We start from the raw sequence: 25,438 nt of genomic DNA on the forward strand, positions 1-25,438 counted from the left end.
ATCGATTTTGTTGCCTTAATTTCTGAATATCTTTTGGACAGGCTGTTTCTGTTCATATATACAACCATGTCCCTGTCTTTAAAATCATGTTCCATTTCTAATCAAATTTCATAGATAGAGCTGGCAATGCAATGGATCTATACTATCTGTCTTTAGATTTCTGTGTAGTGAAGATGTTCATCTAGGAAATCAATAATAAATACAGATCCCTATAATTTGCAGAAAACATCACAAGCAAAAAACAAACAAACAAAAAAAAACATATATATAGAACAGAGGTGAAGTAATTACACATAAAACTGTTGAGTCCTAAGGCGTAAACAATCTGATATTCAGAGATGCAAACAAGGTTACTGTTCTGCAGATAATCACTTGGATGACAAGCTTTATTTATTCTAAATTGTTCAGGAGGTGAACAACACCTGTACAATGTAATGTAAACCAATACAACAGCCCCTCAGTTATAACTGACTGTTGAAGCTTTTGGGGTGGATTTAAAAACTAGATTAAATATTTTAAACGTCAGAGAGGTGATATTTAGTGGGTGGCTATCGTCACAGTATTGTGGTATTTTGTTACATTGTGTCATTTAGTGTGGGAAAAAAAACACAAAGTGGACTCATTTTGTAACTAAAAAAGTACACCGTTTGGAAAGAGTGTGACAGAAAAGGATAATGAAAAGAAAATGGTCTAATGAAGAAAGAGTAAAAAAGGTTTAGTGTTGTTGTTATGGTTAATTTAGTACCTCTATTACACTTGAACTGCAAATAGTAATAAATTATTAGTAAATAATCAAAACTATACTGTGTCGATACGGGTGTTTGTCTGATGTTGTTTGGTTTGACATAATGACCACAGTATTGAGGTGATGTGGTAACAAACCAGCCATAACTGCAACTATCAAAACAGAGGAAAGTCATTACAAATATACAAAAAGAGGGAAAAGCTTGTCCCTACAGAAATTATTGAAAGCTGCTACAGACGGGTGACAAATTAAAGGAAAAACCTGAATAAATGAGTGGAGAAACGTTACGAATGCAGACGCCTCCGCACAGGTGCTCTGCATGGTACAATTAAGTAGCTAACATCCCATCATGCTCTGCGGCAGGTATAAACATACTAAGCAGGCCCAGTTGATTCTGATTTTGTATCAAGACGGCAAGAGGAAAAGATCTAAGTGACTTTCAAAGAGGGTTCAATGTCGTGGCACGGATGGCAGGCATTTCAGTCACAAAGACTGCTCAACAGTGACTAAGTGATATCTGTATTTAAATCTATGGGAGACACGTCAGTGAATAGAGTTGGAAATTGTGGCCAACCGTGCACATTTGACGACCATGATGCTTGTGCATTAGGGTGATATGTAAGGAAAAACAGAAGGTGAAACTCTTCCTCGTGTGACTGAGAAAGTGAATGTGGGACCTGCTTAGAGTTTGTCAGCAGGAACAGTTCATCAACAATCACATAGAGAGGGACCTTATAGTAGGGGTGCAGTGCTAAAACCCCTCATTACAGAGATTAATGCACATTTGAGAGTTAAGTGGTGCAAAAACCGCAGGCACTGATCTATAGAGATGTAAAAAAAAGTGATACGGTCAGATGAGTCATCCTTCACCATATTCTCAACCATTGGGTGAGTGCATGTGTGGTGTTCACCTTGAGAACGGTACAGGCCTGAATGCTTGACGCCTGCAGTATTATGCTCGGGGGCAATTTGCTGGCATGGTTTGGGTCAGCTTGTCCCCTTACAGGGAAGGGTCACCGCTAATCAATATTAAGTTGTTCTGAGTGATCAGCTTTATGATCGGAGTGGTCTGCCCCCATCCACAGGGCACAGGGGGTCACTGAATGGTTTGATGAGTATCAAAATGAGGTGAATCATATGCTATGGCCTTCACAGTCAACAGATCTCAACCCAATTGAAAAACTATGGGAGATTTTGGACCAATGTGTTAGACAGCGCTCACCACCACCATCACCTAAACATCAAATGTGGGAATATCTTCTGGAAGAATAGTGTCCGTCCCTTTAGCATAGGTTCAGACACTTGTAGAATCAACGCCAAGGAGCACTGAAGCTGTTCTGGGGACACGTGGTGGCCTAACAACTTACTAGGGCACTTTATGTTGGTTTTTCCTTTACATATTTGTCACCCATCTCTATAAAACTCTTAGCAAATCATAAATCCCTGTACAGCATATTTATAATTTATAATTCAGTCCAAGTGCTGCTCAAATGCAGGCAATGCAAAAGAATCAAAACTTCTTGGAAAGAAGGAGCTTTTCACGGACCAAAAACCAGGCTCTGGACCAACCTAAAAAATCTTGGAATTTATTTAAACGTTTTCTGCAGGTCATTCTTAAGGTAAAACACATTAAAATCCCTTTTTCCTCAAGAATTTCGTCAAAGAAATATATTTAATCCATAGTGGCAGTTTTGCATGTTGCTAAATAATTTGGATGTAAGTCTACCGAACTCAAATAAACCAAGACTGTCCTGACTGAAATCTTACACTGCTGGAAAATGAAATAGAACTATGCAACTACTATAATACCAGTCTGTTAAAAAGAACAAATGAGTATGATGCAGTAACCTGCAGAAGCTACTGATCCAGTATGTATGCTTACAAGCTTACAACCATTTAGTATGATATTTTTGGTACATCAAGGCAAATACGCTGAAAATATGACATTATATATTGCTACTTTTTTCCCTCTGATTTCCTTGTATGAATTAAAAAGAAATGTGTGTGCTGATGTGATGGCCAACCAACAGAAAGGTTGTGGATGTGTTTATAGAGTAATAAATTATTAACCTTTTGGCTAAATCTTTCGTTGGTGTCATTCTTGACTGTGTCTGTGTGTGAGACTATAAAACGAATCAAAAGTGCCAGTGTGACTGGACAAGTTTTAGTGTGTTTAACAGCATGTAAGCATTCCAGCTGTACTCACATTGTCCAGGAAGTTTGGTTTGAAGCCTTCTGGTTGGCGTCTCAGGTCCTCCTGTTCTCTGTGTCTCATCATCTCCTCCTCTCTCCTCCTCCTCTCCTCCTCATGTCTATAGACAAAGAGAAAAGCAAAACAAAGAAATGAGACACACAAAAAAAAAATCTCAAATGCAACTCGACAGCAGCAACTACATGCCAATGACAAAACTACTTAAAGCTTAAAAACAGAATTCTTTCTGCCTGAATTAAAATTGAATACAAAAAAAAACAAAAAACAGCATTACATACTACAAGATAATTGGACTCTTAACAGCTATCTCATTCTGTTCTAATGGTTTGTTCAAAGAGAGGAAACACACCTCATCTCTATCTGCTTTCGTCTCTGCAGCTCCTGGTTACGAAGCTCCTCCAGTCTCCTCAGCTCCTCCTGACGTCTCATTAGATCTGGAAAAAAGGAAAAGAAGACAACATAAGTAAGGAGGACTGACAGAGGGGTGGACCAACAAGGAAGAATAAGGAAAAAAATATTGATGAGGATCAAAACAAAAAGGCAATGTCCCTGACTTAAAACAGAATTTCCTTTATAGGGTTAGATATAATCCAAAACAGACAAGAAAAGCAGACACAAACATTGCTCGGTTAATACTACACTGGGTGTCTGCGTACACTGGTGTGTTCACAGGTTTGTCAGCAGATGAAGGTGGTCCACGTGGCCACGAGGTTATGGAAAGTATAACTTGGGCTTCACTTAGTGAACCAACCATAGCCCACTTTAGTGCAATTTTTCAAACAGTGAATGGAACCTTTCTTACCTCGACCACAGAGTGTAGCAGGCGTGTTATTTTACACAAGCTATTTAGAGGTAGCTTGATATTTCCAATTCCTGCGATATTATGCGTATGTTTTAGCATAATATGAACCCCCCTTGTTTTTTAACAACTCGCATGCCTCCTCCATCTATTTTACACTACAAACTTTCCTGCAGTTTAGCTGGCATACTCTGTTCCCTTTTCACCCAGTCACTTTTAATCGATTCATCACACTATGTAGAGCTTCGGACCATAGCTAACATGAACCACCTCAAAAATACAATTACGTCAGGGCAGTGTGGGCCACACAGCGAGAGAGATTCTGTGTTTTCGTAAATGCATCATGTGACATTGAAGACACTAGTAGAGAAGGTCGAACAAAGACGCATGTTCTCTTCTTCGGGTAAGCTGGAAATGGTCGTGTATTGTGATATAGCCAAGCTACGTACAGTGCAACATTTGCTCTCTAACACCAAGTGTCTGACAAAAGGTAAAGATGACAACGTTGGGTATTTAATGACTGCACAACACTGCCTCATAATACATAGAAATATCCATTAAGACTTTCACTGACATTATGACCGTCGGCAGGTTAAATCAATCTCTACACCACAGGCGACTGCAGCGCAACCACTTCTAATCCTCAATAGAGAAACATAATTTGTACTTCTTCCCTGAGCCAATGTAAGATATCATTCACACTACAGTCAAATTAGCAGCCCAAAAGCAATCTGCTTTCATACAAAGGCAAACAGTTCAAGCAGTAAACACACAGACGTTAAGGGAGGACACTAATAACCAGCCCCTACCTTGTCTCATTAACATGAGCTGATGTTCATGTTTGGCCGACTCCAGCTCAGCCTCCAGTTTCTCTTTAGCTTCTTTAATGTTCCTGTCCACCTGCTCTCTTTGCTGCTTCTCCATCTCATCGAGAGCTTTCCAGCGAGACGAGTATTCAAACTCAAATGTCCCAGGCTGGGCGAAACGTGGCAGCTGCTCTCGTTCCCTAGGGAAAGTAGAATAAGTGCAAAACTAAATTACAATTCCAGTGGTCTAAAAACAGTATCAACAAAGACAAGGGCAGTTTCATGTAACAAAAATCTATGTGTGCCCTTGCATTAGACTACAAAGCCTTTACTTACTTGTGGTACTTTGGAGTCTTCTGCAGCAGTTTTTCAGGCATTCCATCCTCATCATCAAAGTACTCAAAGGGCTCCACAATGGCTGGACAAGGTGTGCTGAAGAAAGGGGAGGAAAACACCAGGTTAAAACCCCTCGTGATATTGAAAGAAACAAATGGTCATTTAAATGTTAGAGAAAAGACTTATCAACTAGACAGAAATGGCCGTGGCTGAGATCACAGTGTTTTTGTGAATCTGCTACTCTCTCTGCTACCCTGCCCAGTGCCTTTTCATAGATTTGCGGTGTTTAAAGACAGTCTTTGCTTGTCCCAACCCAAAAATCTGCTGTTGATGTGTTCAAATTTTGACTTCCTCAGCACTGTAGGCCTGTACATAACTACTGACACTACAATAAACTCTTGAGATCATAGAAGACGGAGCCTGCAAACCTAAGCAGTTTGAACAAGGGCCAAGACAGAAGTATGTGGACTAAGGTCATATTCAGGAAGACAACAGCACTGTGTGAAAAATCGCATCCGGTTCACTTTTATTGAGGCCTAGACAGCAAAACAGTTTTGTCCAACATAAAAGCTGGCCCACTTTTGTTTGGACATCTTCTGACAAGGTTTTGCGTTGGCAAATCAAGTACATGCAAGCAACACATCACTGGCAGATTATGAAGTAGCGTGAACATACTATTTTCTACTGGCCTCTCTCATCAGTAGCTGAAACGAGCCCATACAATTCAGACCCTTGCGAGTTTATAGTGCAGGTTTTTGGTCTGGATGCCCAGTAAGCCATTTGTTTTAGTACATCTTAAGGTTTCAAGTAATGCACAATAAGGAGATAAAGGCCGACCCTTCATTTTGGGGAGAAATATTCCTTTAATATCAGCTAAAAGTATGAGGGTGGAACCACTAATCGCACTGCTAATCATATTAATCTGACTATAAAATGACTTTTCCAACATCTGTTTTTTGAGAAAGACTTTATCAATAGGAAGCACTTTTACACTCTTCCTACAGGGAAGGTTTCCCTGGTTAATCCAAGGAGAAGAGTCCTCATCACCAAACCCGTTTCTCCCGTTTAAGTGGAACACGAAATAGGGTAATACCCAAAGCCCACGTCTGTGTAGCTTATCTATCTATCTGAATTTGTGTTTACTCGTCATGAATTTATTTCCTACATGGCAGCCAAACACATGACATAAGCCTTCAGAAACTCATGCTGGTCAAACTGGGCTGACAAAACACTTTTCGGGCTGACTCACTCAAAACGAACTTGAAAACACTCACTAGCCTAGCGACATTATGGCTACAAATCCATAATTCAACATTCTGTAGAAGACCATCAATGGTCTAGTCCTCATATATGAGAGAAGCCCCACATTTTCAGACCTAATTTCCAGAAAAAGAAAAAAAAAAGTTGTCTTACTGTGCATTCAGGCTTAAACAGTACAACTTTGAAGGTAGTCACTGGGTCATAATTTCGCACACTGTAATGAACACATAACTCCACGCACTCATTCCACCGCAGCGAGTTCTGTGTGTTCACCCCCACACCCCTTACGTGGTCAGCAGCAGTGCTCCCTCGGTGCAGCGCTCCAGGGCTTTACGCGCCGCCGCTTTGTTTGTGAACTCCACGATGCCTCTCCCAGTGGGACGACCGCGGTCATCCGTCACGACAACGGCCCGTTCCAATGGCCCGAACTGAGAAAACGCCTGAGGGCACAAGGTGGTTTTCAGATTAGTTATCGCTCCGCGGGTATCGGTAAAACAAACGGGGCAGCAGACACGCGAAGTCCAATGGACAAAACACCCCATTCTTGTCGAAACTTCGCACTGGAAATGTTATCACAATGTCATCTCCAAGCTCCTCTCCACTCTACCTGTTCCAGGAGTTCGTTTGTTACCGCAGGCAGCAGGTTGCGAACCGTGAGGGCTGCACCGTGTGCAGCAAAGCGGATCCTGATCGGCCGATTATTCAGAATCGTCCCATCCAGCTCAGCTTTGGCAATCTCCGCCAGCGTGCGGGTTTCCTGGAAGACAAGGGGGGGAAATGAGAAAAAGGGATGGTGTCCCGCCAGTGTGGTACTTTTTTTTTTAATGGACGTGTGAAAGCAAGCACATTACAGTGGATTTCACAGAGGAGAGGAAAAACAAGAACTTCTGAGAATTTCCTGTTATTCTAACAAACGGTAGTCGGAAATTTCCACAACATTCCTAAGCTTTGGCAAAGCACTTGCCAAACATGGGTTGTTAACCATATCGTTAACCTCCATTGTTGAGTGTAAAATGTAATACGTGCTGACTCTGCCCGTAAATTGGAAAATTACAACTGGTTATGTAGAATAACATGTCACTATTAAACGTACACGGCAGGATATCAACCGGCACGCTAGCTAATGCTAACATAGCAGCTAGCTCCTCTTAGCCGCGAATTTTCGGCCCAAATACTACACACACTTTTTTTATTTGTGTGTGTAGTTGTTCGTCCGTACAACAGCATAGTGTGAATCCAAAAGGCAGAACTTTTTACATACCAAGCGAATGAAGCCGAATCCCCGGTCTCTGTTGATGAACTCCTCGTTAACTTTCCCATATTTAGCAAACATGTTTCTGAACTCATCCTCCGGTATATCCACCGGGAGACACCCGACAAAGAGACGACATCGCTGGGTGAATGTCTTCTCACCGGGCTTCCGAAAGCTCGTTATATCCAGCGTCATTTCTGCCAGGCCCTCTCCACTACCGTCGCCGGCACCTTCCGCTTGTTCGGCCGCGGGAGACTGCTGCTGCTGCTGCTGCTGCTGCGGCGGCTGCGCTGGGCTGCCTTTGTTCGGCGGCAACTGCTCCGCGGCCGGGGAGTCGGTCCCGCGTTTTGCCGGTTGAGGAGAGCTGTTGCTTTGCATGCTCCCTTGTTGCATATTTCGGTTAGCCATGCTCGGGCGAAGTAGCTTGTGTAGCTCGAATCTAAATGAAACCAACTTTGAGGAAAAGGCTGGTGGACCAGTGTTGACGGCGCACACCTCCCGAGCTCCAAAGATGGCGATGGGTGGCGGCACGCAGATCGCTCACTGGATCCATCCACGGGCGTAGATAAAAAAACAAAACAACAATCTTTTTTTTGTGGCCCCCATCCAGCTATTGGTGCTAGAATCGTCACCAACTTCAACCTTTCCACACACTGAATCCATCTAGGGATGCAACTAATAATTATTTTCAATAATGAGTATCTCCCAATTCTTTTCTTGATAAATTGATCATTGTTTTGTCTATAAAATGTCAACAACAAAAAAAAAAATGAGGAATGCCCATTACAGTTTCCCACAGCGCAAGGTGACATCTTCAGATTGCTTGCTTTTGTCTGATCAACAGTCCAAATCTCAAAGATACTCCATTTACAGTAATATAAAACAAAGAAAAACGATTTGAATGGGGGCCTGTCCAAAAGCCCTATAACCTGTATGGTTGCCTGTTTAGTGAATATGAGCCGAGGGAAACCATAGTGTGTTGCTTTGGGATCCACAGGCATTTGTTTATTATGCCCTCTTTCACTTTCCCCACCGCCTTTACTCATCCTTCACAAAGGAAATAGCCGTCAAACAATGAAAACAGGCAACAAATTCCCCAGTAACACACTCGTATTGGGTTTCAGCATATATATGAAAGCTCCCAAGTCCCATACAAACTAAACCAAGAGACCTGTTACTGCCCCTTCATCCCTTACTTCCAACCGGAACATGCATTCCCTGCACGTGTTTTTGCTCTCAATTTTTGTCATTTGAGCACTATGCATGTTTCTGAGGTGCTGCTAAGAGCTTTTTCCATGATGGACAGGCCATCTGTCCACATTATGTAGCACTTCTCTGCGCATATGCTTGTGAAATTCCTCTGTTTGACAAGGTCCTGAAGGGCTGCTGTGTTCCTTCCTTGCTTTACTGTCAGGGATCACATTTCCAGACAGGTCAGAGGGCTGATGCTTGTCACTGTTAAGTTTATGTTTTAGTCTGTCCACTCAGGCAACATTCCATGAATCTTACTCAAGGAATGTGAGGAAGCAAGCGGGTGTATGGTAAGTGGAGTTTTGCAAGGTCTAGATAATGTGTGGTTACTCGGTCTTACAGAATCACCGTAACCTACAGAAAAAAGGCGACAAAATACACTCCACTGCAAACTTTTTTGCAGCTGAACTATCACCATTTCTGAATACGCTTACACTACATCTCTCTTAAGTGAATTCACTTTGGTTTTTGACATTCATTCAGCATCAGATTTGATCTGACAACAAGCGCAACACACACACCACAGTAGACCTATATTGTTTACCTCCGCAAAAGGAGGTTATGTTTTCACACGTGTCTGTTTATTCGTCAGCAAGATTACACAAAAGGCGCTGAATTGATTTGCGCCAAACTTGGAGGGGGGTCGGGCACGGGCCAGCGAAGAACCCATGAGATGTTGGGGCAGATCCGGATCATTAACTATGAATTCCATTTTTTCTCTCTGAAGTCTGGTGTATGTTGTTTGACAATGGCCTTGGCGGAGGTATGCGCTCTACTGAGTGCCATTCTAGTTTCTTTATTTATTTAACAAATAGAGTATGAACATCATTGTCATTGATTCCAGTAGTAGTTTACTGTCAATACAATGGTCATGGAAGAGGTTTTCAGATTCCGAAGTAAAAGTAGCTACATCACAATGTAAGAATACTCCATTACTCCAATACTCCAAGTGAAATTCTGGGATTCAAAATCTTACTCAAGTAAAAGTACTGAGGAATTGTCAGCAAAATGTACTTAAATTATAAACACCTAAACTATTTATGATAAAAAAAATAGTCCCTGTGAGTGTTATAGTCTAATATTCTATGACCTTGCTGAAGCACGCATAAGAAGTAATATATATATATTGTTGAGAATTTCAATCTAAAAATACATCAAATTTTATACATTGATCATATGTTTTATGTAAAAATCTGAATCTGCAAACTAACATTTAGATAAATGTAAAAATGAAATGTATATTTGCTTCTAAAATGTAGTTAAGTAAAAAAAAAAAAAAAAAAAATGAAAAGCAGCATGAAAGGGAAATATTCAAGAAAATCGCAAGTACCTCAAAACTGAACTCAAGTACAGTACTTGAATAAATGTACTTATTTACATTCCACCATTACATTATAATGATAACGCAAGTTCAGTGTAGAACTCACATGGCAGCCCTACTCAGTTATCAGATGGATCCACAAAATGTGCAGCAAATGTCACCAGATGTTCTGTCCCGGTCCAGTTGCTGCAGATGGGACCCGTAATGACGTGACTGTGACGCCGCCCCCTCGCCCCCCGCCCAGGCCCAGCTGTGGGTTTTTTTTTTTTTGATGTTCAGACATTCAGGATATAACTCTGCTCGAGGATACGCAGCCCGGTAAGTTGCGCCTGAAAGCATTGTAGAGCGTAGGTATTTCTGCATACTGAAGTTCTAGTCCGCTTTAATGCCTTTTTTCCTTGTCGTGTCGGGAGCGCAACGAGCCGACAACAGCGCCTTTTTAAGATTAAAACAGGATTTAATGTGTGAGCCCGACTAATAGTTTTGGATGTGGGTTTTAAATTAAGGTTGCAGGTTAGTTTAAGGATTGTGAGCAGAGTGAAGGTCTCGCCTTTTAACGACCTTAGTCTCTGGTCGCCTGCAACATGGCAGCAAGTGTTTATAGCGCTGGGCAGTGATAGAATGTAACTAAGTACATGTACTCAGGTACATTTTTTGAGAAACCCGATACCTTGCACGTTTAGGCTTTACACAAAAACGTGCAGTTTATAGAGTATGATGCATTCTTATGGATTTAACTACCCAATAGTATATAAAGCACTTAGAAGTAGCTTCACTTCCACCAGCTACAACATCAAAGTACTGCTTAAAATAATTGGATATCGATCCAATAATGTAATACATAATAATGTACTGTTAGAATCCATTCTGTTGCATACTGAGCACTTTTGATACTGCAAGTATATTCTGCGGCATACTTAAATCTAAGTACATCAGTCACATCAGCTCGTAATTTGCCATAATGATGTTGGTTAATACACAAAATTAGAGTTTGGTTGCAGGTTGTAATAAAGAATCACTGGACTTCAGGCAGTAATTATTTACTGCAGTTAATAGGTGTTCATTAAGAGCCATTGGTCTGACGTTACCTTTTTTGTCCGTGTTAAATAATGTTTTCAAGACGTTGAGCATTTTTCTGAGATGCACAGCTCAGCAAGGAGCTCGTAAAATCTTCCAGGCATGTGTTGGCTCAGTGTGGAGATGCCTGGGGAGCGGACTGCGTATTTGTGTGAATGGTGGGAGTCTGAACGCAGCCCGTCACCTCTTTAACCACAGGCCTGATTACACGTAAGGTGTAAAGAGGCCATACACGGTACATCAGTGTTTCAGTCGGCAGCTTACACAAGGTGCGGGGATTCATCGACGGTGTTTAACGTGATGCTCTTTGCAGTCATGTATCTCTGACCTCGGTATGGAATCGCAAACAAAAGGCGGTTGTGTGACAGAAGCCGAGCCCCCGCCATATGTGTCTGGTCGATAGATATCAGCCGAACTTCAAGGGCAACCCTGGTGGCCTAAATCTTGATAGAGTATCCTTTAGACACACATCTCCAACATGGAGCTAGTATCCTTCATCTACGCAATAGAATTGTTCACATTTGACATGTTGTTTGGCTGTCTATGGTTTGGATAAAGATGACTTTACCAGTAGTATTTACAAAGCTTTGGGCTAGGGTGTGTGTCTTTCTGTCATAAATTTAGGATATCTCTGACAGCACTTGAAGGTAGCGTGGCGCTGCCTGTGGACGGAAGATGAGACGTAAATGACCCTGACTTGAGTTATGCTACGCTATCAGTCAGGACCACGTAAAATATATTTAAAGCAATGGGTTTGTGTGAAACACAACTCAACCTCTGAACTTCAGGTGACTGATTTATAGCACGGGATTCAGCAGACAAACCCAACTTATCTTTGGTATGAAGCGGTCACAAGCAGGGTCATGAGTCAAATTGTATTTTAAATGTAAGTCTTTGCTTTTTTTAAGAACACTTTCTGGATAAGAGAGCACAGAACAAAAGGCGCGCCGATGGCTGCATCAACCACCGTGCCACCAGGCCTGACAGACATTAGAGTTTTGGAGTCATTTTGCGAAAAAAAAACTGTGGATGTGTCCTAAAGTATTTCATTAATAATATCAGTGACTGAGAAGCAGCTCATTTCAGCCCCACTCATCAAATTTGACCCCCCCCCCGTTGTCACGGGAGACAGAAAGATTTAAATCCTGCGCTCCTTCAGATTCTTTCAGCCCTGCGTGGCCTTTTAACTGGGACCCAAAGGAGTTGGTCAGTGCTGATTGAACCCTGAGTGATACAAACCCTCTCCATCTCCATCCCTCTCCAGTTGTAACAGGGAGCCATTGTATCTAATCCCTGCACTCCTGCCCCCCCCCCTCCTCTCAGACTCAAACCAGATTTTACCCCAGGCAAGGCCGGGCATCTATCGGACAGCTCAAAGTTGGGGAGCTGATCTTGAGTTTTCCTTTCAGCGTACAGCATATCATTATGAGCTATACAGTAGCGCTAGTGCTCTGAGGAGCTTAATGAATGCAAGCCCATGGACTGAAGGACTCCCCCGAATCCTTCCAAATAATACTTTATCGTGTAATTGACCCTTGCTTCCAGAACTGAACTCAGCTTTTGTAGTGCGAGCTAGGTTGAAAATATTACAACTGCTGGTGCTGAAATAAAACAGCTAAGCTAGCGGTAAGGTAACGGTGTCATGTCACAAAGACATAGATCTGGGTTCCAGACCGTTCTGTTTGAGAACGGAGCTCAGGAGTTTCTCCCATGGCCCAAAGAGTGTAAAGAGGAGGCTTTTATTATTTTAAAACCGAAGTTTAAAAATCCCTTTTAAAAAAGTTAGCACGCACATATAACAACTTATTTTAGCTGTCAGTGAACAAAAAAAGGATTTTTACGTACATTGTGCCTCAGGTTCTGGGTTGAGTGGGATTTAGTTAGGGCTGCAATGTAACATTGATTTTCTCAAGTATATTGCCAGAAAATAGCCAAAAAATCCCCAACACAGGTTTCCCGAACCCAATTTAACACATCAAAAACCCAAAGATATTCAGTTTACTATCACAGAACTCGAGGATTTCAGCAAATATTTCTATTTAAGACGCTGGAACCCTTGAAAATTTTGAAAGTTTGCTTAAAAACCTATTTTTAAATGATTAATCAATTATCAAAATTGTTGCTGATTAATTTCCTGCTAATTTTCAACACATTCAAAGTGATTCTGCTCTTAAATATTAGGATGAATTCATACAGTTCATGTGTATATTCATATAGACAGTAGGGGTAATCAAGGTAAATTTCTTCATAGTACAATGTCCATAGGTAAAATGGGACTGAATTCACTCATTTTACTTATTTTAGTGTCTTTGATACAGAGGATAAGTGTATGTTCTGGTCTTGTTGCTGAATGTACAGTGGAGTACAGTACAGTGTGGTTACTCTGTTTGCAGCAAAGACCCGGATCAGTTTTATTGGGGCATGCATAATGCAAAGAAAACAAGCATTTACAACCCCAGAGCCTGCACGATGCCTGGGGATAAAGGGCATAAAATAGAGTCAAAGGCGTCTGAACTCAGAGCTGATCTTAAACAATTCTACTGATCTCAGCTCAGGGGCAAAAACCAGGTCATCTGGTGTGTAATTCATTGACTGACATCTCAGTGAATCCACAACGAGCATTTGTTAGAGAGTGTTCTGCCTGGACTGTAACAGAAAGCTCAACAGAATACGTTTAGATGTCGCCCAGGAAAAGGACTTCAACGATTGTAAAGTAACTTACACTTCAACAGACTGGGAACATTTGTGTATCTAAGGATTTGTTGTAAGTAAAATGAAAATAGTTTTTACAGTTACAAAGAGTGTCAAGATTATTGACCATTAAATTCATCAGTGTTTTATATAACATAAGCTGTGTCTAATAGAAGTTGTTAATAAGAATGGAAATAATAGTGGAAATGTGTATCAAAACACATAGAACATTTTTTTAAAATTTAATTACAATTTTACATCCATCATACAAACATATACATTTTTCTTGCATACAAAAAGTGCTTTAAATCTTTATAAACCAAGGGTTGCTAGATATTACCTTTCAAAGTTAAAAGAAAGTGAATTATCCTATAATGTGAGAAAGCATTCACATTTTTGCAAAAGGAATGCCCCCTCTTGAAGATTTTTTTTTTTTTTAATGAAAGTCCAGAGGGGGATGTTTCCTCCCTGAGAAGACCTGCTGTTGCGGTCTAGGATGGAGTCGGAATAAAAGACAGTACACATGCTGACTTGGCTTAACTAATGGATGATCCACTGCATGACAGAAAAAAAAAAAAAGAAAGAAAAAAAAGACGTTTGGCAAGAAGGGACTAAAGGCTGAGTCCCTACAGGGCAAGATGGGCTTGTAATTGAAACATAACTCATGTTTATGTTAGAAGTGACAATGTTAATAGTTATAATAGATGTCATCCAGGCCATTGTCATGGAATCATTCAAACCGAGGGATGGATGCTGAGAGTTAAAGCTTCGAGGTGACTTGTAGGGTTCCTTTTGACGCTTAAATAATGAAGCAAGCTCACAGCATGAGCAGCACACACAGCTGATCACTATTATAGACTGATTCCTTCTATTATCAGGCTTTAGCATCCCTTTTCTTTCTTGAAGCCTCTTGTTTTAATATTCCATTCACTGTTTTAACAGCATTTTCTTGTACTTTTTCTTTAAAAAAAAAAAAAATTTACCATCTGTTTATTAAAGTGCAGATAAAGAATGACAAAGATCTAGAGCAGCATTTGTCAAGTTTTTGTCCCGAGCTAGAGCAGATGCGCATTTTCCAGTTTGGATAATTGCTAATAATAAAATTGTGAGGTACTGAGCTCTTTTGCGTTTTGCTAAAATTATCACCTGATGATGTCCCCTTGTCCCCAACACTCCCTCAGTGTTCAACAGGCCTAAGTGCATGAAGATTTTTGAGGCCAATGATGGAGGGCTGGCCAACAGTGGCCTGGGTCCTGCTAATGACTAACATCGCTGATTGGCTGATAACCGTCCAGTCACGGGACTTCACCATGAAGGACATCATCCTGCTGCATCCCTCAAGTAGGAGCATAATAATACTATTTGCATAATGTGTGTTTTGACTTTAAAAACACTGTAACTTTGCTGGATGTGTGATTATAGTTCAGTTATTAAAGATGTAATTGAGGAAGATTAGTAAACAACAGTAATAATGTAGTTTTGTGTCCCTTTGTAGAGACACGCTGACATGAATTCAGAGCAGAATATTGAGACACAAAACTTCATTTAAGATGGTACTAGTTTCCAGAACTCATCTTTAAATCATTCATTCATTCTTTCATTCATTCATTCATTCATTCATGGCTACCTTACTGCCCTCTAGCAGTTCTTTGGAGATATTGCAGTTTCTCAAAAATCACCATAAAAAAGTCAAAAAAAATTGTGAGGATTCCCTCTTATGAAATTCCTGAAAACAATTTGTTCAAATCTGCCACCAACAGGATCATAAGACAAAAGAGTCGGGAGCTTAGAAACTGATCGAGTTGTGTGTGTGTGTGTGTGTGTGTGTGTGTGTGTGTGTGTGTGTGTGTGTTTGTCTCTGTCTCGTGAATAACAGGCGTTGTCTCTGTCTCGTGAATAACAGGCGTTGTCCTGTGATTGAAAAGTTCCCGAGACCTATAGCGGTCTCAGCTGAAACACGGCCTGATTCCCAGTACAGATATGATTCTGGCCAATGGGAAAGCCAAACAACTCCTTGTTGGATCACTGTGTTGGAGCAGGTTAGAAGACGGATGTCTGCTGACTGTCTGGCAAAAAAAAATCTATATGTAAGAACTTGACAACATCAGTCACGTAGGTCATGAGAAGGGTAAACAGTGGTTTGTTATTGTCCCAGACCGTGGGCTTAGTTTTCAAGAAAAAACAAACAACTGACACAGTCATCGCATCACGCCAGCAGGCTTCAGATTTTTCTTTTCCTTTGTATGATTGCTGAAACAGTAATCAGACTAATAAAGAGCAAAGAAAACAATAGTTTGATTTAGGAATCACACTGATGACATATGCCACAGTGTTAATACACCAGCTGCTTCACAGCCAAAAGCTACTGTGTACAGTTCCTGTTCTGTGTGTGCCGGCCAGGGGGCCCCAGGGCAAAAATGAGCCACTCGCAGCACACATTTGCAGATCCCAGTTATGGTAGGAGTGTAGCAAATGTCACATGTATAAAGGCAGCCAACTGAGAGGTGATCCTGACGTGAAACAGATAAATTTATAATTTTTCCTTGCAGCCAAATACTTTTAACATATTATTAAAGTCTGTTTACATTTAGAGTACATATTTTCAAATTCTTCAGATTCTGTACATGTCTGAGTACATCCGTTTAACATTCACAAATGTGAGAACACAGGTATAGATGGAGATATAGTACAGTTTCTCCACTTTCCACACTCATTTGAAAAAAAAATACAGCAGCTACGACAGAGGTCTTTCCATCACAATCTTTACCCAGGAGACTTGGAGGGTCGGATGGATCCGCATCATTCTGAATGAGTCACACTTCCACTGGATTGAACACCTTCGAGATGGGGAGGGGCCCCACAAACTTAAGCACCAACTTGTGAGACTCAACTCACAGAGGGTGATCGCAGGTGGAAAGCCAGACTTTCTGCTCTGGGTAATAAAGTGGGTCTGGGATACAGCAGCAGGAGTGGAATTGCTGAGGATAGGAATCACTGGTGTTACCACTTTATTACCTGACATGTGACATCCCTGGTGATCGTGTCATTGATCAAGAAGAGGGCAAGATCTCTTTAAGCACTCCAGTGGACTCCTGAGCCTCAAACTGGTGGAACAGGGCATCAGCTCTTGGCTTTTTCAAAAGCCGGTGGCAGTAACACAGGGTGAAAAAAAAAGCACAAAGGGTTGTGTTTTGGGAAGGAATTGACTCACCTGCACATCGATGATTCAGTTTCCACCTCAAACTGATGAAAGAGTCAGGACAGCTTGAATTGACCATTGAAGAGGCAAGTTTCAAAAGACAAGACAGTTCAGTGGGGCTCCAGTAGAACTGCAGTTACGTATGAAATGCCTGTAGAAGTTAGCGCAACCACCAACCTCTGTAGCTGCCCGTGGTAGGTTAGAGCTGGCCCCTCAGTAACAGCTTTGATCTTGGTGGGGTCCATTTAAATGCTCCCTGCTGAGAAAAAGAACCTCAGAAAATGACATAGTAGCCAAAAAAAAAATCTAAGTCACGTTTCCCAGTCTTTACAAAGCTAGCTAAATCCACGAAAAATAGTGACAAAAAAGGGACCACAGAAATGGTGACTAGTGCAGTAGATTGAATGTAAAAGTTGTAAGTCGAATTACGGAAATATCAAGTCTCAAATCAATACCACAGCGTCCATGTTTTTGAAGTCCGCAGGATTGATCCGATACTCGCTACTAATTACGGGTAAGGCAAAACAAAATACCCCCACTGCCTGCTAGGCTGAATGAGCGTAATGAAAAAAAATGTCGAAAAGCAAAAAGTCTCATCAGGTTCCATTGTTCCTTTCATAATAAAAGTAATTTAACAAAAGAAGTAAATGTCAGCGACAGAAAAATGGCAACAAAAAGTGGTATTCAGCTGTAGGTTTGATCACTTAATGGCCAGAGCCATTTTTGTGGGACTTGTATGTATGGGTTTTCATGGAAGAAATTAAGAACGTGTTTAACAAGAGTAGTGCAAAGATGCTGGTAGATTAGGGCATGTCCAGGAAGAGACCAGCATCCTTTGGATTGGGGGGGTACAGTCCTAAGGAATTTTTCTGTATTCCATAATATCACACTCTCGATTCTGATCTCCTCTGGGAGTTGCAGCGACTGCCCCCAGACAGTGATATGCAACGGTTGGAAGCCCCTTGTTTGAGGAGAGGGTACTGTCACAGGTGCTGTCCATGGTGCTGATCCCATGGTATGCCCTGAAGTTTGCACAGCCATTCCCTAAGAGCGTGTCAATATTCTCACAGGAATCTTTACTACTGGGTGCTAGGTATCACTACAAAAAAATCACCAGAGCACCTCCAGTGCCTCGGCCATGTATTGCCATCAAGAACTGCTTGTCGAGGATAGAGTACCGTCACAAGCGCCATCCACGGTTCTTATCCCACTGGAGTGGACACAGGCACTTCCTTATGAATGTGCACGCACTCTCACGGGTATCCCTGCTGGTGGGTATGAGGGATCTCTACAAACAACTGCTAGACAAACTCAAGTTATCCTATTCATCTGAGTCCATTTTATTGAAACTCTGCTCTCACTACAGACAGCATAGTCTTAAGATACCCTGACAAGGAGACAGTGTCAGAGAATCTGAGAAAGTCAAGCTTGGAGTTTATAGTAAGGGTACTCTAATGTTTAAAGCCAGTCCGATTCTAAGTTGCTTTTTTTGGTTTATCGAGTAGACAGCACAACTGAAAGCATCTTGCTGGAAGCAGCACCTGAAGGAAGCCTTCCGACAGAGGGTCTCAAAAACACAAGTGCTGGTGAAGGTACGCACGGACAAGGAATCAAAGGTTAAGTGGGTACCAAGGGAGACTGAGGTAAGAGGTTATCCAGGTCAGTCACTGTAGGTGACAATTAGCTTCCCCTGAGTTAAAGGAACACAAAGAAAAATCTGCCAGACTGGCTGGATGGCAGAGGAAGAGGGCATTGCAGTAGCTGTGGCTGGAAAGGGAGAAGCAGTGGTTTAACCCTATAGTCTCCAAAGTAAAGAGTCAGAGACTGGGCTCAAACAGTGCAGGTCTATAGAGCGGTCTATGATCGGGTTGCTGATAACTAACGTTTTGGTCTATGAGATCATATTTGACTATACACAGGTGCACCGTAAAGAAAATGTCTGTGGATCAGCATCATGGATAAACATTTGTGACCGTGCCCCCTCCTGTACAAGCAGCTTCCAGCTGTTGCACTACACAGTCTGGTTGTAGGCGCCACAACACTGGATGACATCAGAGTCAGGAACTGCTCCTCGGGAATGCAGGAAGGTTCCTCAGGGCCACATCCCTCCCAATCCACAAGATACTGGACACCATTTAAGACCCGCAAAGAAGACCTTGCACCAAACGTGGAGGTGAAGAGGAGGCAGGAGGAGAAAGGGGACAAGTGGGGATAGGCTACAGGCAAGGTGCAATCATTCTGTCTGTCAATAATAGATCTTTATATGGAGCCTGGAGTGGGCCACCACAATAAATGTAGACTGCGGACAACATAAATTGAGGCAATCAAATCATTATTAATTAAATTTGCATTTAAATGCTGCATTAATAAACCCAAAGTAAAATTAAAAATTCTGTTTTATTTTTGCAAATTATTATATCACCTTTTTGCCATTATGATCAATTAATAATATATTTTTTAAATGAAATTTCAAAATTACTGTGTAAGTTTTGTTTTTCAACTTAGTTATTAGTTATTTTTAGTTATTATTCCATCCCACAATTCATTTGTCTTCTACCTCATTTCAATTTCGTTTGCTTGATTTAATTCTTTCAATCCTATTTTTACAACTTAAAAAAAATCTCTTTCCTTTCTTTTACTCAACATTTTTGTGAATATTTTATGATTCATATTTTATTAATTCTTTTTTAATTGATTGCTATTGTGACTGTATTTGCAAACACCTTGTAGGTAAGTTTTTTTATTCTACTTTTAACTCTAATTTTTCACGTTATCATGCAATAACTTTGCAGCAGTCAGAAACTTGTCAGTGTTCACACACATTCAGGAAATGTATTTTCCAGTTTGCTTATGTCATTGCACATCTAAATATACTCATTTCAGAAGGGTTCAAAAGAATAAAGTTCATTGAAGATGACTTACAAATATTACAATGCAATCAGATCATGAATATTGTTTTCACACATTGACAGAAGTGGGTCTGTCTGTCCTCCACAGCTACACCTCATCCTGGTGGCTTCAAGTGCTTCACATGTCAAGACGCTGCAGATAACTATGAGTGTAACCGCTGGGCACCAGACATGTACTGTCCGAAAGGTTCGTCAACTTTTACTCTACTGCTTCTCTTTGTGCAGCGAGACTGAGCTAATACAAACTCACCTCCTCAAAGACTGTAAATTTGGGTATTTTCACCCCCAGTTGTTATTATGGCTCCAGGCAATAATGAGTGAATGTGAAACACAGCAGTGCTTAGGGATCTTTACCTTATTATACTGATAAAAAAAGACTGTAAATATAGAATGCAAGGTAGAATGAAATTGTTGATGTGTGGAGAAACCTAATATTGTATCAAAAATAATTTGTCCATGTGCTCGTCTTAGGTTGTAACTTGTGAATAAACACATTCTGTGCTGTTTTTGAACTGGTAATGATCAGTCTCATCAGATTATTGATTATCGGAAGGAAATTTCTGGCCCTCAAACTCTACATATTTTTCCTATTTCAGAAAGATGATAAACTAACCCCAAAATTAAGGCGTGTCTGTGTCTTCCAGATACCAGGTACTGTTACACACTCCACATGATGAATAGAAATGGGGACAGTGTGTCTGTGACCAAGCGTTGTGCGACCCTGGAGGACTGTCGGTTCCCTGGCTGTGCTGATGTCACTGATAATGGCTTCAGGGTATGTGGAGCCTCTGGATTAAACTGCATTAACGTTCACAACTTGATACTCATTTAATAAAAAACAAAGAAGTCACAGATTATTCATACAATCGGGACATCTTCTCAACATTTAAATGTCATCCGTCAGGCGTGCTCATCCTGCTGTGGGGGGAACATCTGTAACGTGATGGTGCCGAGGAATGAGAGCAGCGCCGTTTTCTCCTCCACTTCTCCTCCGCTCAGCTCGAGCAGGAGGCTTCATCCTGTAACGCTGAGCTCCATCATCATCAGCAGCATCTTCACAGCTGGAAATGTTTGAAAGAGATTCTCTGTATTTGTGGGACATCATCAAACACAATTTGAAAAAGGACGCGTGTAAAGGTGAAGAAAAATTTTTAGTTCTTCATCTCGTGATATTGTTTAAAAAACCTTGTACACGTGGCATCAGACCTGGGATTTGTGTTTATTGTATCGTGCTCAGACTGATTAAATTAACTGCTTCAGGACGTTTCAGAAACTGTCCAGAAAGTTCTGAGTCACAGAAATGCAATAAACTGTTATAATTTGAGGTTTAAAAATAAAAACTGAAAACCTGTGTCCAGACTCACTACTGCATCATATTCCATTCAATATTGCTTTCCTTCACCGTCAGGCAATTTTACAATTTGTGTAAGCTTTTTTATTAATTTATTTTTTTTCAGTGTTTAAGTTGTAACAGTATTAAAATGACCTTATTATTGTTTTACAAAGTCAGTTTGTATTTACTGAGGTTTTGTTAAAATTAAATTCAAATATTAAGATCAATTATTATCTCGTTTTTTGTACGTAATAAGAGTGTGTACAAAAACTGTATTCTTTGCTTTGTTTTTTTCTCCAAAGAAACACAAAACAACTAAAAAGACATGCAAAACAACCAAGAGCCATTAAGAGACGCAAAAAAATCCCAGAGAGACGCACAATGACCACAAATGAATGCAAAAAAAAAACCGCAAGGAGCCGTACAATGATTAAAAAAGAGAAGCACAACAACTGAAAAGAGACCCACAACGACAACAATGACTACAAAGAGACGCAAAACGACCAACAACCATAAAGTGACGCAAAACAAACACAAAGATACACACAAGGACTAATAACAGAGACAAACTGACTAGGAAGACGCACAAAACAACTTAAAAGGTTTTTTTGTCGTCGTTTTGTGTCTCTTTAAATCTGGGGGCCTTGCTTCTATGTATCATTACATATTACAGAATGTAAAGTTTTTTATTTGGCTGATTTAAACTGAATAAATAACTATTAATAATGCACAGTTGATTATTGCAGAGGGCTTCAAATTTGAGTCCAATACAATTGAGATAATTTTACAAATGTGCCCCCTTCTTAAAACTGTGTTCCAGTCTGCTGCCCCCCATTTCAAAGTTTCTACCCCCCTGGCACACACACACACACACGCACACACACACACACGATTAAATGCTCCACTCAGATTTAGACTTGAATCTCACACACACACACACACACACACACACACACACACACACACACACACACACACACACACAAACACACAAACATACACACAAAAATAAATACATTCACAAGTTGAGCTCAACTTCAGCGGCTCTCGGAGAAAGTTTACCATCAGTTTACCTTTTGATGAAAAACTCTTATCAGAGATTTCTATGTCTGTCAGCTGTGACGTTATTTAAAATGAAGAGAAAGTGAATTATTCAATGTGAAGAGTTCTGAGGAGATGGAAGTCCAGGACGGTGAGGAGGCTGACATTGCTGAAATTGTGTGCGTTATATCAACGAGTCAGAGTTCAGAGCGCTCTGCCAGCTCTGTAGAGCAGTTGCCAAAGCGAGAGAGGACCTTTCTCGCCGTGTTTCTCGGGAAGCTGGTGGAGCACATCGCCAACGCCACAGGGACATCGATATGTGACGTGGACTTTGACGGAATGTTGACACGTCTTAAAGAGAGGATTGCGGGAGAATTAAGTTCCACTCTCCCACAGACTGTTGGAAAGGTCCACATCCCCGTCTACAAGAAGCTTTGTCGGGAGTTTGGATCTCCAAAGCTGCTGCAGGCTGCCATGGTGTCCAGGGATGGGGCTTTTGAGGAAGCTGTTGCAAAGGTTTTAAAAGCACAGCTGAACAAGTTCACAGAAAAAAACAGAAGCTTTGCAAAGAAAGTGAGGAAGTTTTTCCGCAAAAGGACCAGCAAACTTTCTCCAGCATGTGAGGTACTTAGCGTATCAGTATCTCACCGTGAAGTCACCGACAGGAAGAATCCATTGACGCCCTACCCTTCGAGGAAGCAGAGGCGCCCCGCCATCATCAGGATGTTCTCTTCCGTGGCCAGGACTCTGAGGAAGCCTTTCACCTCCTGCACCAGCGGTGGATCACTGGATGACTAGAACACGCAAATATCCCGTGTCCAGTCTTTACCCCCAGTCATGATTGTTTTGTATTAATCTTGAAAAAATGAAAAAACAAATTAAAAATCATCGGATCATTTTTCAAGATTAATACACACTCTTAGAAAGAATGTGTTTGATAAAAGTACAAGAAAGATTAGTTTGACAAAGTAGAGCTTAAGCTTCCGCTCTACTTTGTCAAACAAGTCTGATTGTGCTAAAAGAGCTTTTTCTTTCTAACGAATGAAAAGAACACATCTTTTTTTTGAGAGGGCAACACGGTGGCTCTTTGTTGCCTCACAGGAAGACGGCTGAGGGTTTGGTTTACTCGGCCCTCTGTGGAGAGTTTGCATGTCTCTCCCTGTTGACGTGGGTTTACTCCGGTGCTCCGGTTTCCTCCCACATTCCAAAAACATGCAGCTAAAACTCTAAATGTCCCACACATCTGCAACTGATTCTTCATGTGGACTGGAAATAAATTTAGCTGAAAATTAAAACTGACACATGGTTGTGACATCTCTTTTGCCATCATTTACTGTGAGAATTAGAACAGTATTCAAAGTACAGATGGAGGACGAATGAATGGAAAACCCAACATGAAGCGTCTTGGTTAGATGTTGTTCCACCTTGAACTCCAAAGCAGCTTCATTGCTTCATTGCTATGGAGGCATCTGCATTTGTTAGGATTTGCACTCATTTATTCAGGTTTTTCCTTCAATTTCTCACCCATCTGTAGTTTCTCTAGAAGCTTTGCAAAGTTGAAGGTAAAGCAGTGGGTTAGTTTGCAGTAAATCTCATCAACCATTAGATGGTGGCAAATAGCTCATCATTGTTTCTGCACACTGTTCACGTTGTGACATACACAATCTGAGCACAGAGCAGTTGCCGGTTAGGTGGCTGTGGATTAAGGAACATTGACTGCTATAGGTGAAGTAGTTTTGGCTCAAATCTGCTGATGCAGCAGTTCAGTGTTTTTAGTTTTGGCCTAACAGATGACAAGGATGCAAAATAAAAACGTTCAATGAGGCAGTATATCATGTAAAACTGTGTCTCCGAGCATTCGGGCTCAAAGCCCAGTCAAATCCAGTGTTTCTTGCTGCATCCAACAGTTAAATCAGTCAACCGAGGACCAACTCTTACCTAAACAGGGCTATCTTTTCCTTTAATAAAGTAAGATTCTCCCATCTTCTAAAACTAATGTGAGAAAATATAGCAACTATGTATTTTTTCATTGCATAAAACGAGACCACATATTTGAAGTTAATATTAGAATATTGGGTCAATAACTTAACTTATTGGCTAAAACTGAAAAAGCGTCTGTCCATTACAATGTCAGGCTCTTGGTAAATTCAAAATCAGCCATTTAATGTGACCCTAATAGGTATAGTGTCGGTGGAGCAAGGTTCAGCAACAGATGTACATCAAGCAGCTTTCTATTGTTTTTTATTACATACTGCAGTGTAATAAGTGGATTCTGTGCTGTGCTCCTCTCCATCTGATGAAATCGGTCTTCACAACCTCATCCCTTCCTCTGTTGTGCTCTTGTTGATCCTTGAAGTTCTCTCTCTCTCTCGTATCCATTAAAATTGTTGGTCAACGTCTTCTCTGTATTTTCCCACTCCTTTGGTATCCGTTGGGTTTTTGTCCTTTCATGTCATGTCTTTCCATTCCCAAGATCTTATTTTTCTATTGTGCTTTATCTCCTCTCCTCTTCTGGCCTTTGTACTGTTGTTTCCAAATCTGGGGAGGAAGCTTGAGGGTGTGACGTCTTGATTTCAGTCGGGTGAACGTGTCAGTCTTTGTCATCATGGAAGCCCCCGACCAACTCTCTCTCAGTTGACAACACCACCAGATCACAGAGCATCTCATGGCCAACGGTACACCTTAGCCAAGTATGTAGTCGGCGAAGAGCACTAAACCATCACTCTCAGCTGCAGCTACTGACCGGGATGGTAAGGGCCACCTGTAAAATCGCCTTCAATGGTGCGAACATCTTGGGATCAAGGAGCTTGAACACACTCAGGCAGAATTTTGGCTGACTGAATATTCTGGCCGGTTAAAAGTGGCGTACCAGCTCCTCTGAAAGGACCTCTTCTGAAGTCCAAAAGGTTTGGAAGGAAAATCCATATCTTTTACATGCTTCGGACCTGTGTCTTTGTGTCCTGAATCTATCTCCTGTCTTTCCCTCGTCCCCCCTCCCTGGCTCCTCTCTTGAAGCAGCAGTAAATGACAAGTTTTAGCCCTCTACTTTTATCTACCCACAACAGAACTCACAACAACTCTATCAACTTTCTCATATGCTCTATGTTTTACTTAATGAACATATTTTTTTCGCTCCCTATGACTTTTGCATGCACCCTGTCAGATATGCCAAAGATGTGTTGCCAAAACACTACAGGAGTTCAGAA

The 25,438-nt window shown here is 41.1% G+C and overlaps 2 protein-coding genes across 6 annotated transcripts in view; one reads left to right on the forward strand and one right to left on the reverse strand.

Annotated features, from left to right (window-relative positions):
- pspc1 (paraspeckle component 1) overlaps positions 1-7,928 on the reverse strand; it is a 23,873-nt gene extending 15,945 nt beyond the window's left edge. For 3 of the 4 annotated variants that reach the window (XR_005708622.1, XM_040142183.1, XM_040142182.1), the window contains exons 1-7: positions 7,420-7,928; positions 6,766-6,915; positions 6,447-6,598; positions 4,899-4,994; positions 4,566-4,762; positions 3,307-3,391; positions 2,952-3,057 (exon numbers count right to left, since the gene is read on the reverse strand). Coding sequence is in view for 3 of the 4 variants with exons in the window: in XM_040142183.1 (XP_039998117.1) it covers positions 2,952-3,057; positions 3,307-3,391; positions 4,566-4,762; positions 4,899-4,994; positions 6,447-6,598; positions 6,766-6,915; positions 7,420-7,818 (1,185 nt within the window). In the remaining variant the exon portion in view is untranslated. The remainder of the gene's footprint in view (positions 1-2,951; positions 3,058-3,306; positions 3,392-4,565; positions 4,763-4,898; positions 4,995-6,446; positions 6,599-6,765; positions 6,916-7,419) is intronic. The other variant, XM_040142181.1, reaches the window with a different exon arrangement.
- Positions 6,972-21,324, forward strand: LOC120798128 (ly6/PLAUR domain-containing protein 6-like). Of its 2 annotated transcripts, none has more exons than XM_040142185.1 (5): positions 6,972-7,074; positions 14,932-15,091; positions 19,947-20,045; positions 20,503-20,633; positions 20,763-21,324. In XM_040142185.1, exons 2-5 carry the CDS (start codon positions 14,971-14,973, stop codon positions 20,931-20,933), a joined length of 522 nt encoding a protein of 173 aa, XP_039998119.1. In that variant the 5' UTR covers positions 6,972-7,074; positions 14,932-14,970; the 3' UTR covers positions 20,934-21,324. The 2 variants fall into 2 exon arrangements, with proteins under 2 accessions (XP_039998119.1, XP_039998118.1); XM_040142184.1 differs by lacking the exon at positions 6,972-7,074 and adding an exon at positions 10,271-10,300.
- The last annotated feature ends 4,114 nt before the right edge of the window (positions 21,325-25,438 follow it).

Source organism: Xiphias gladius, chromosome 13, assembly GCF_016859285.1.
Source record: "Xiphias gladius isolate SHS-SW01 ecotype Sanya breed wild chromosome 13, ASM1685928v1, whole genome shotgun sequence".
In the NCBI taxonomy this organism is placed as follows: Eukaryota; Metazoa; Chordata; class Actinopteri; order Istiophoriformes; family Xiphiidae; genus Xiphias; species Xiphias gladius.

Coding starts and splice junctions, on each gene's coding strand:
- LOC120798128 (XM_040142185.1), top strand. CDS start 14,971: ATGATGGAGGGCTGGCCAACAGTGGCCTGGGTCCTGCTAATGACTAAC. Junction 15,092..19,946: donor CATCCTGCTGCATCCCTCAA/GTAGGAGCATAA, acceptor TGTCCTCCACAG/CTACACCTCATCCTGGTGGC. Junction 20,046..20,502: donor AGACATGTACTGTCCGAAAG/GTTCGTCAACTT, acceptor TGTGTCTTCCAG/ATACCAGGTACTGTTACACA.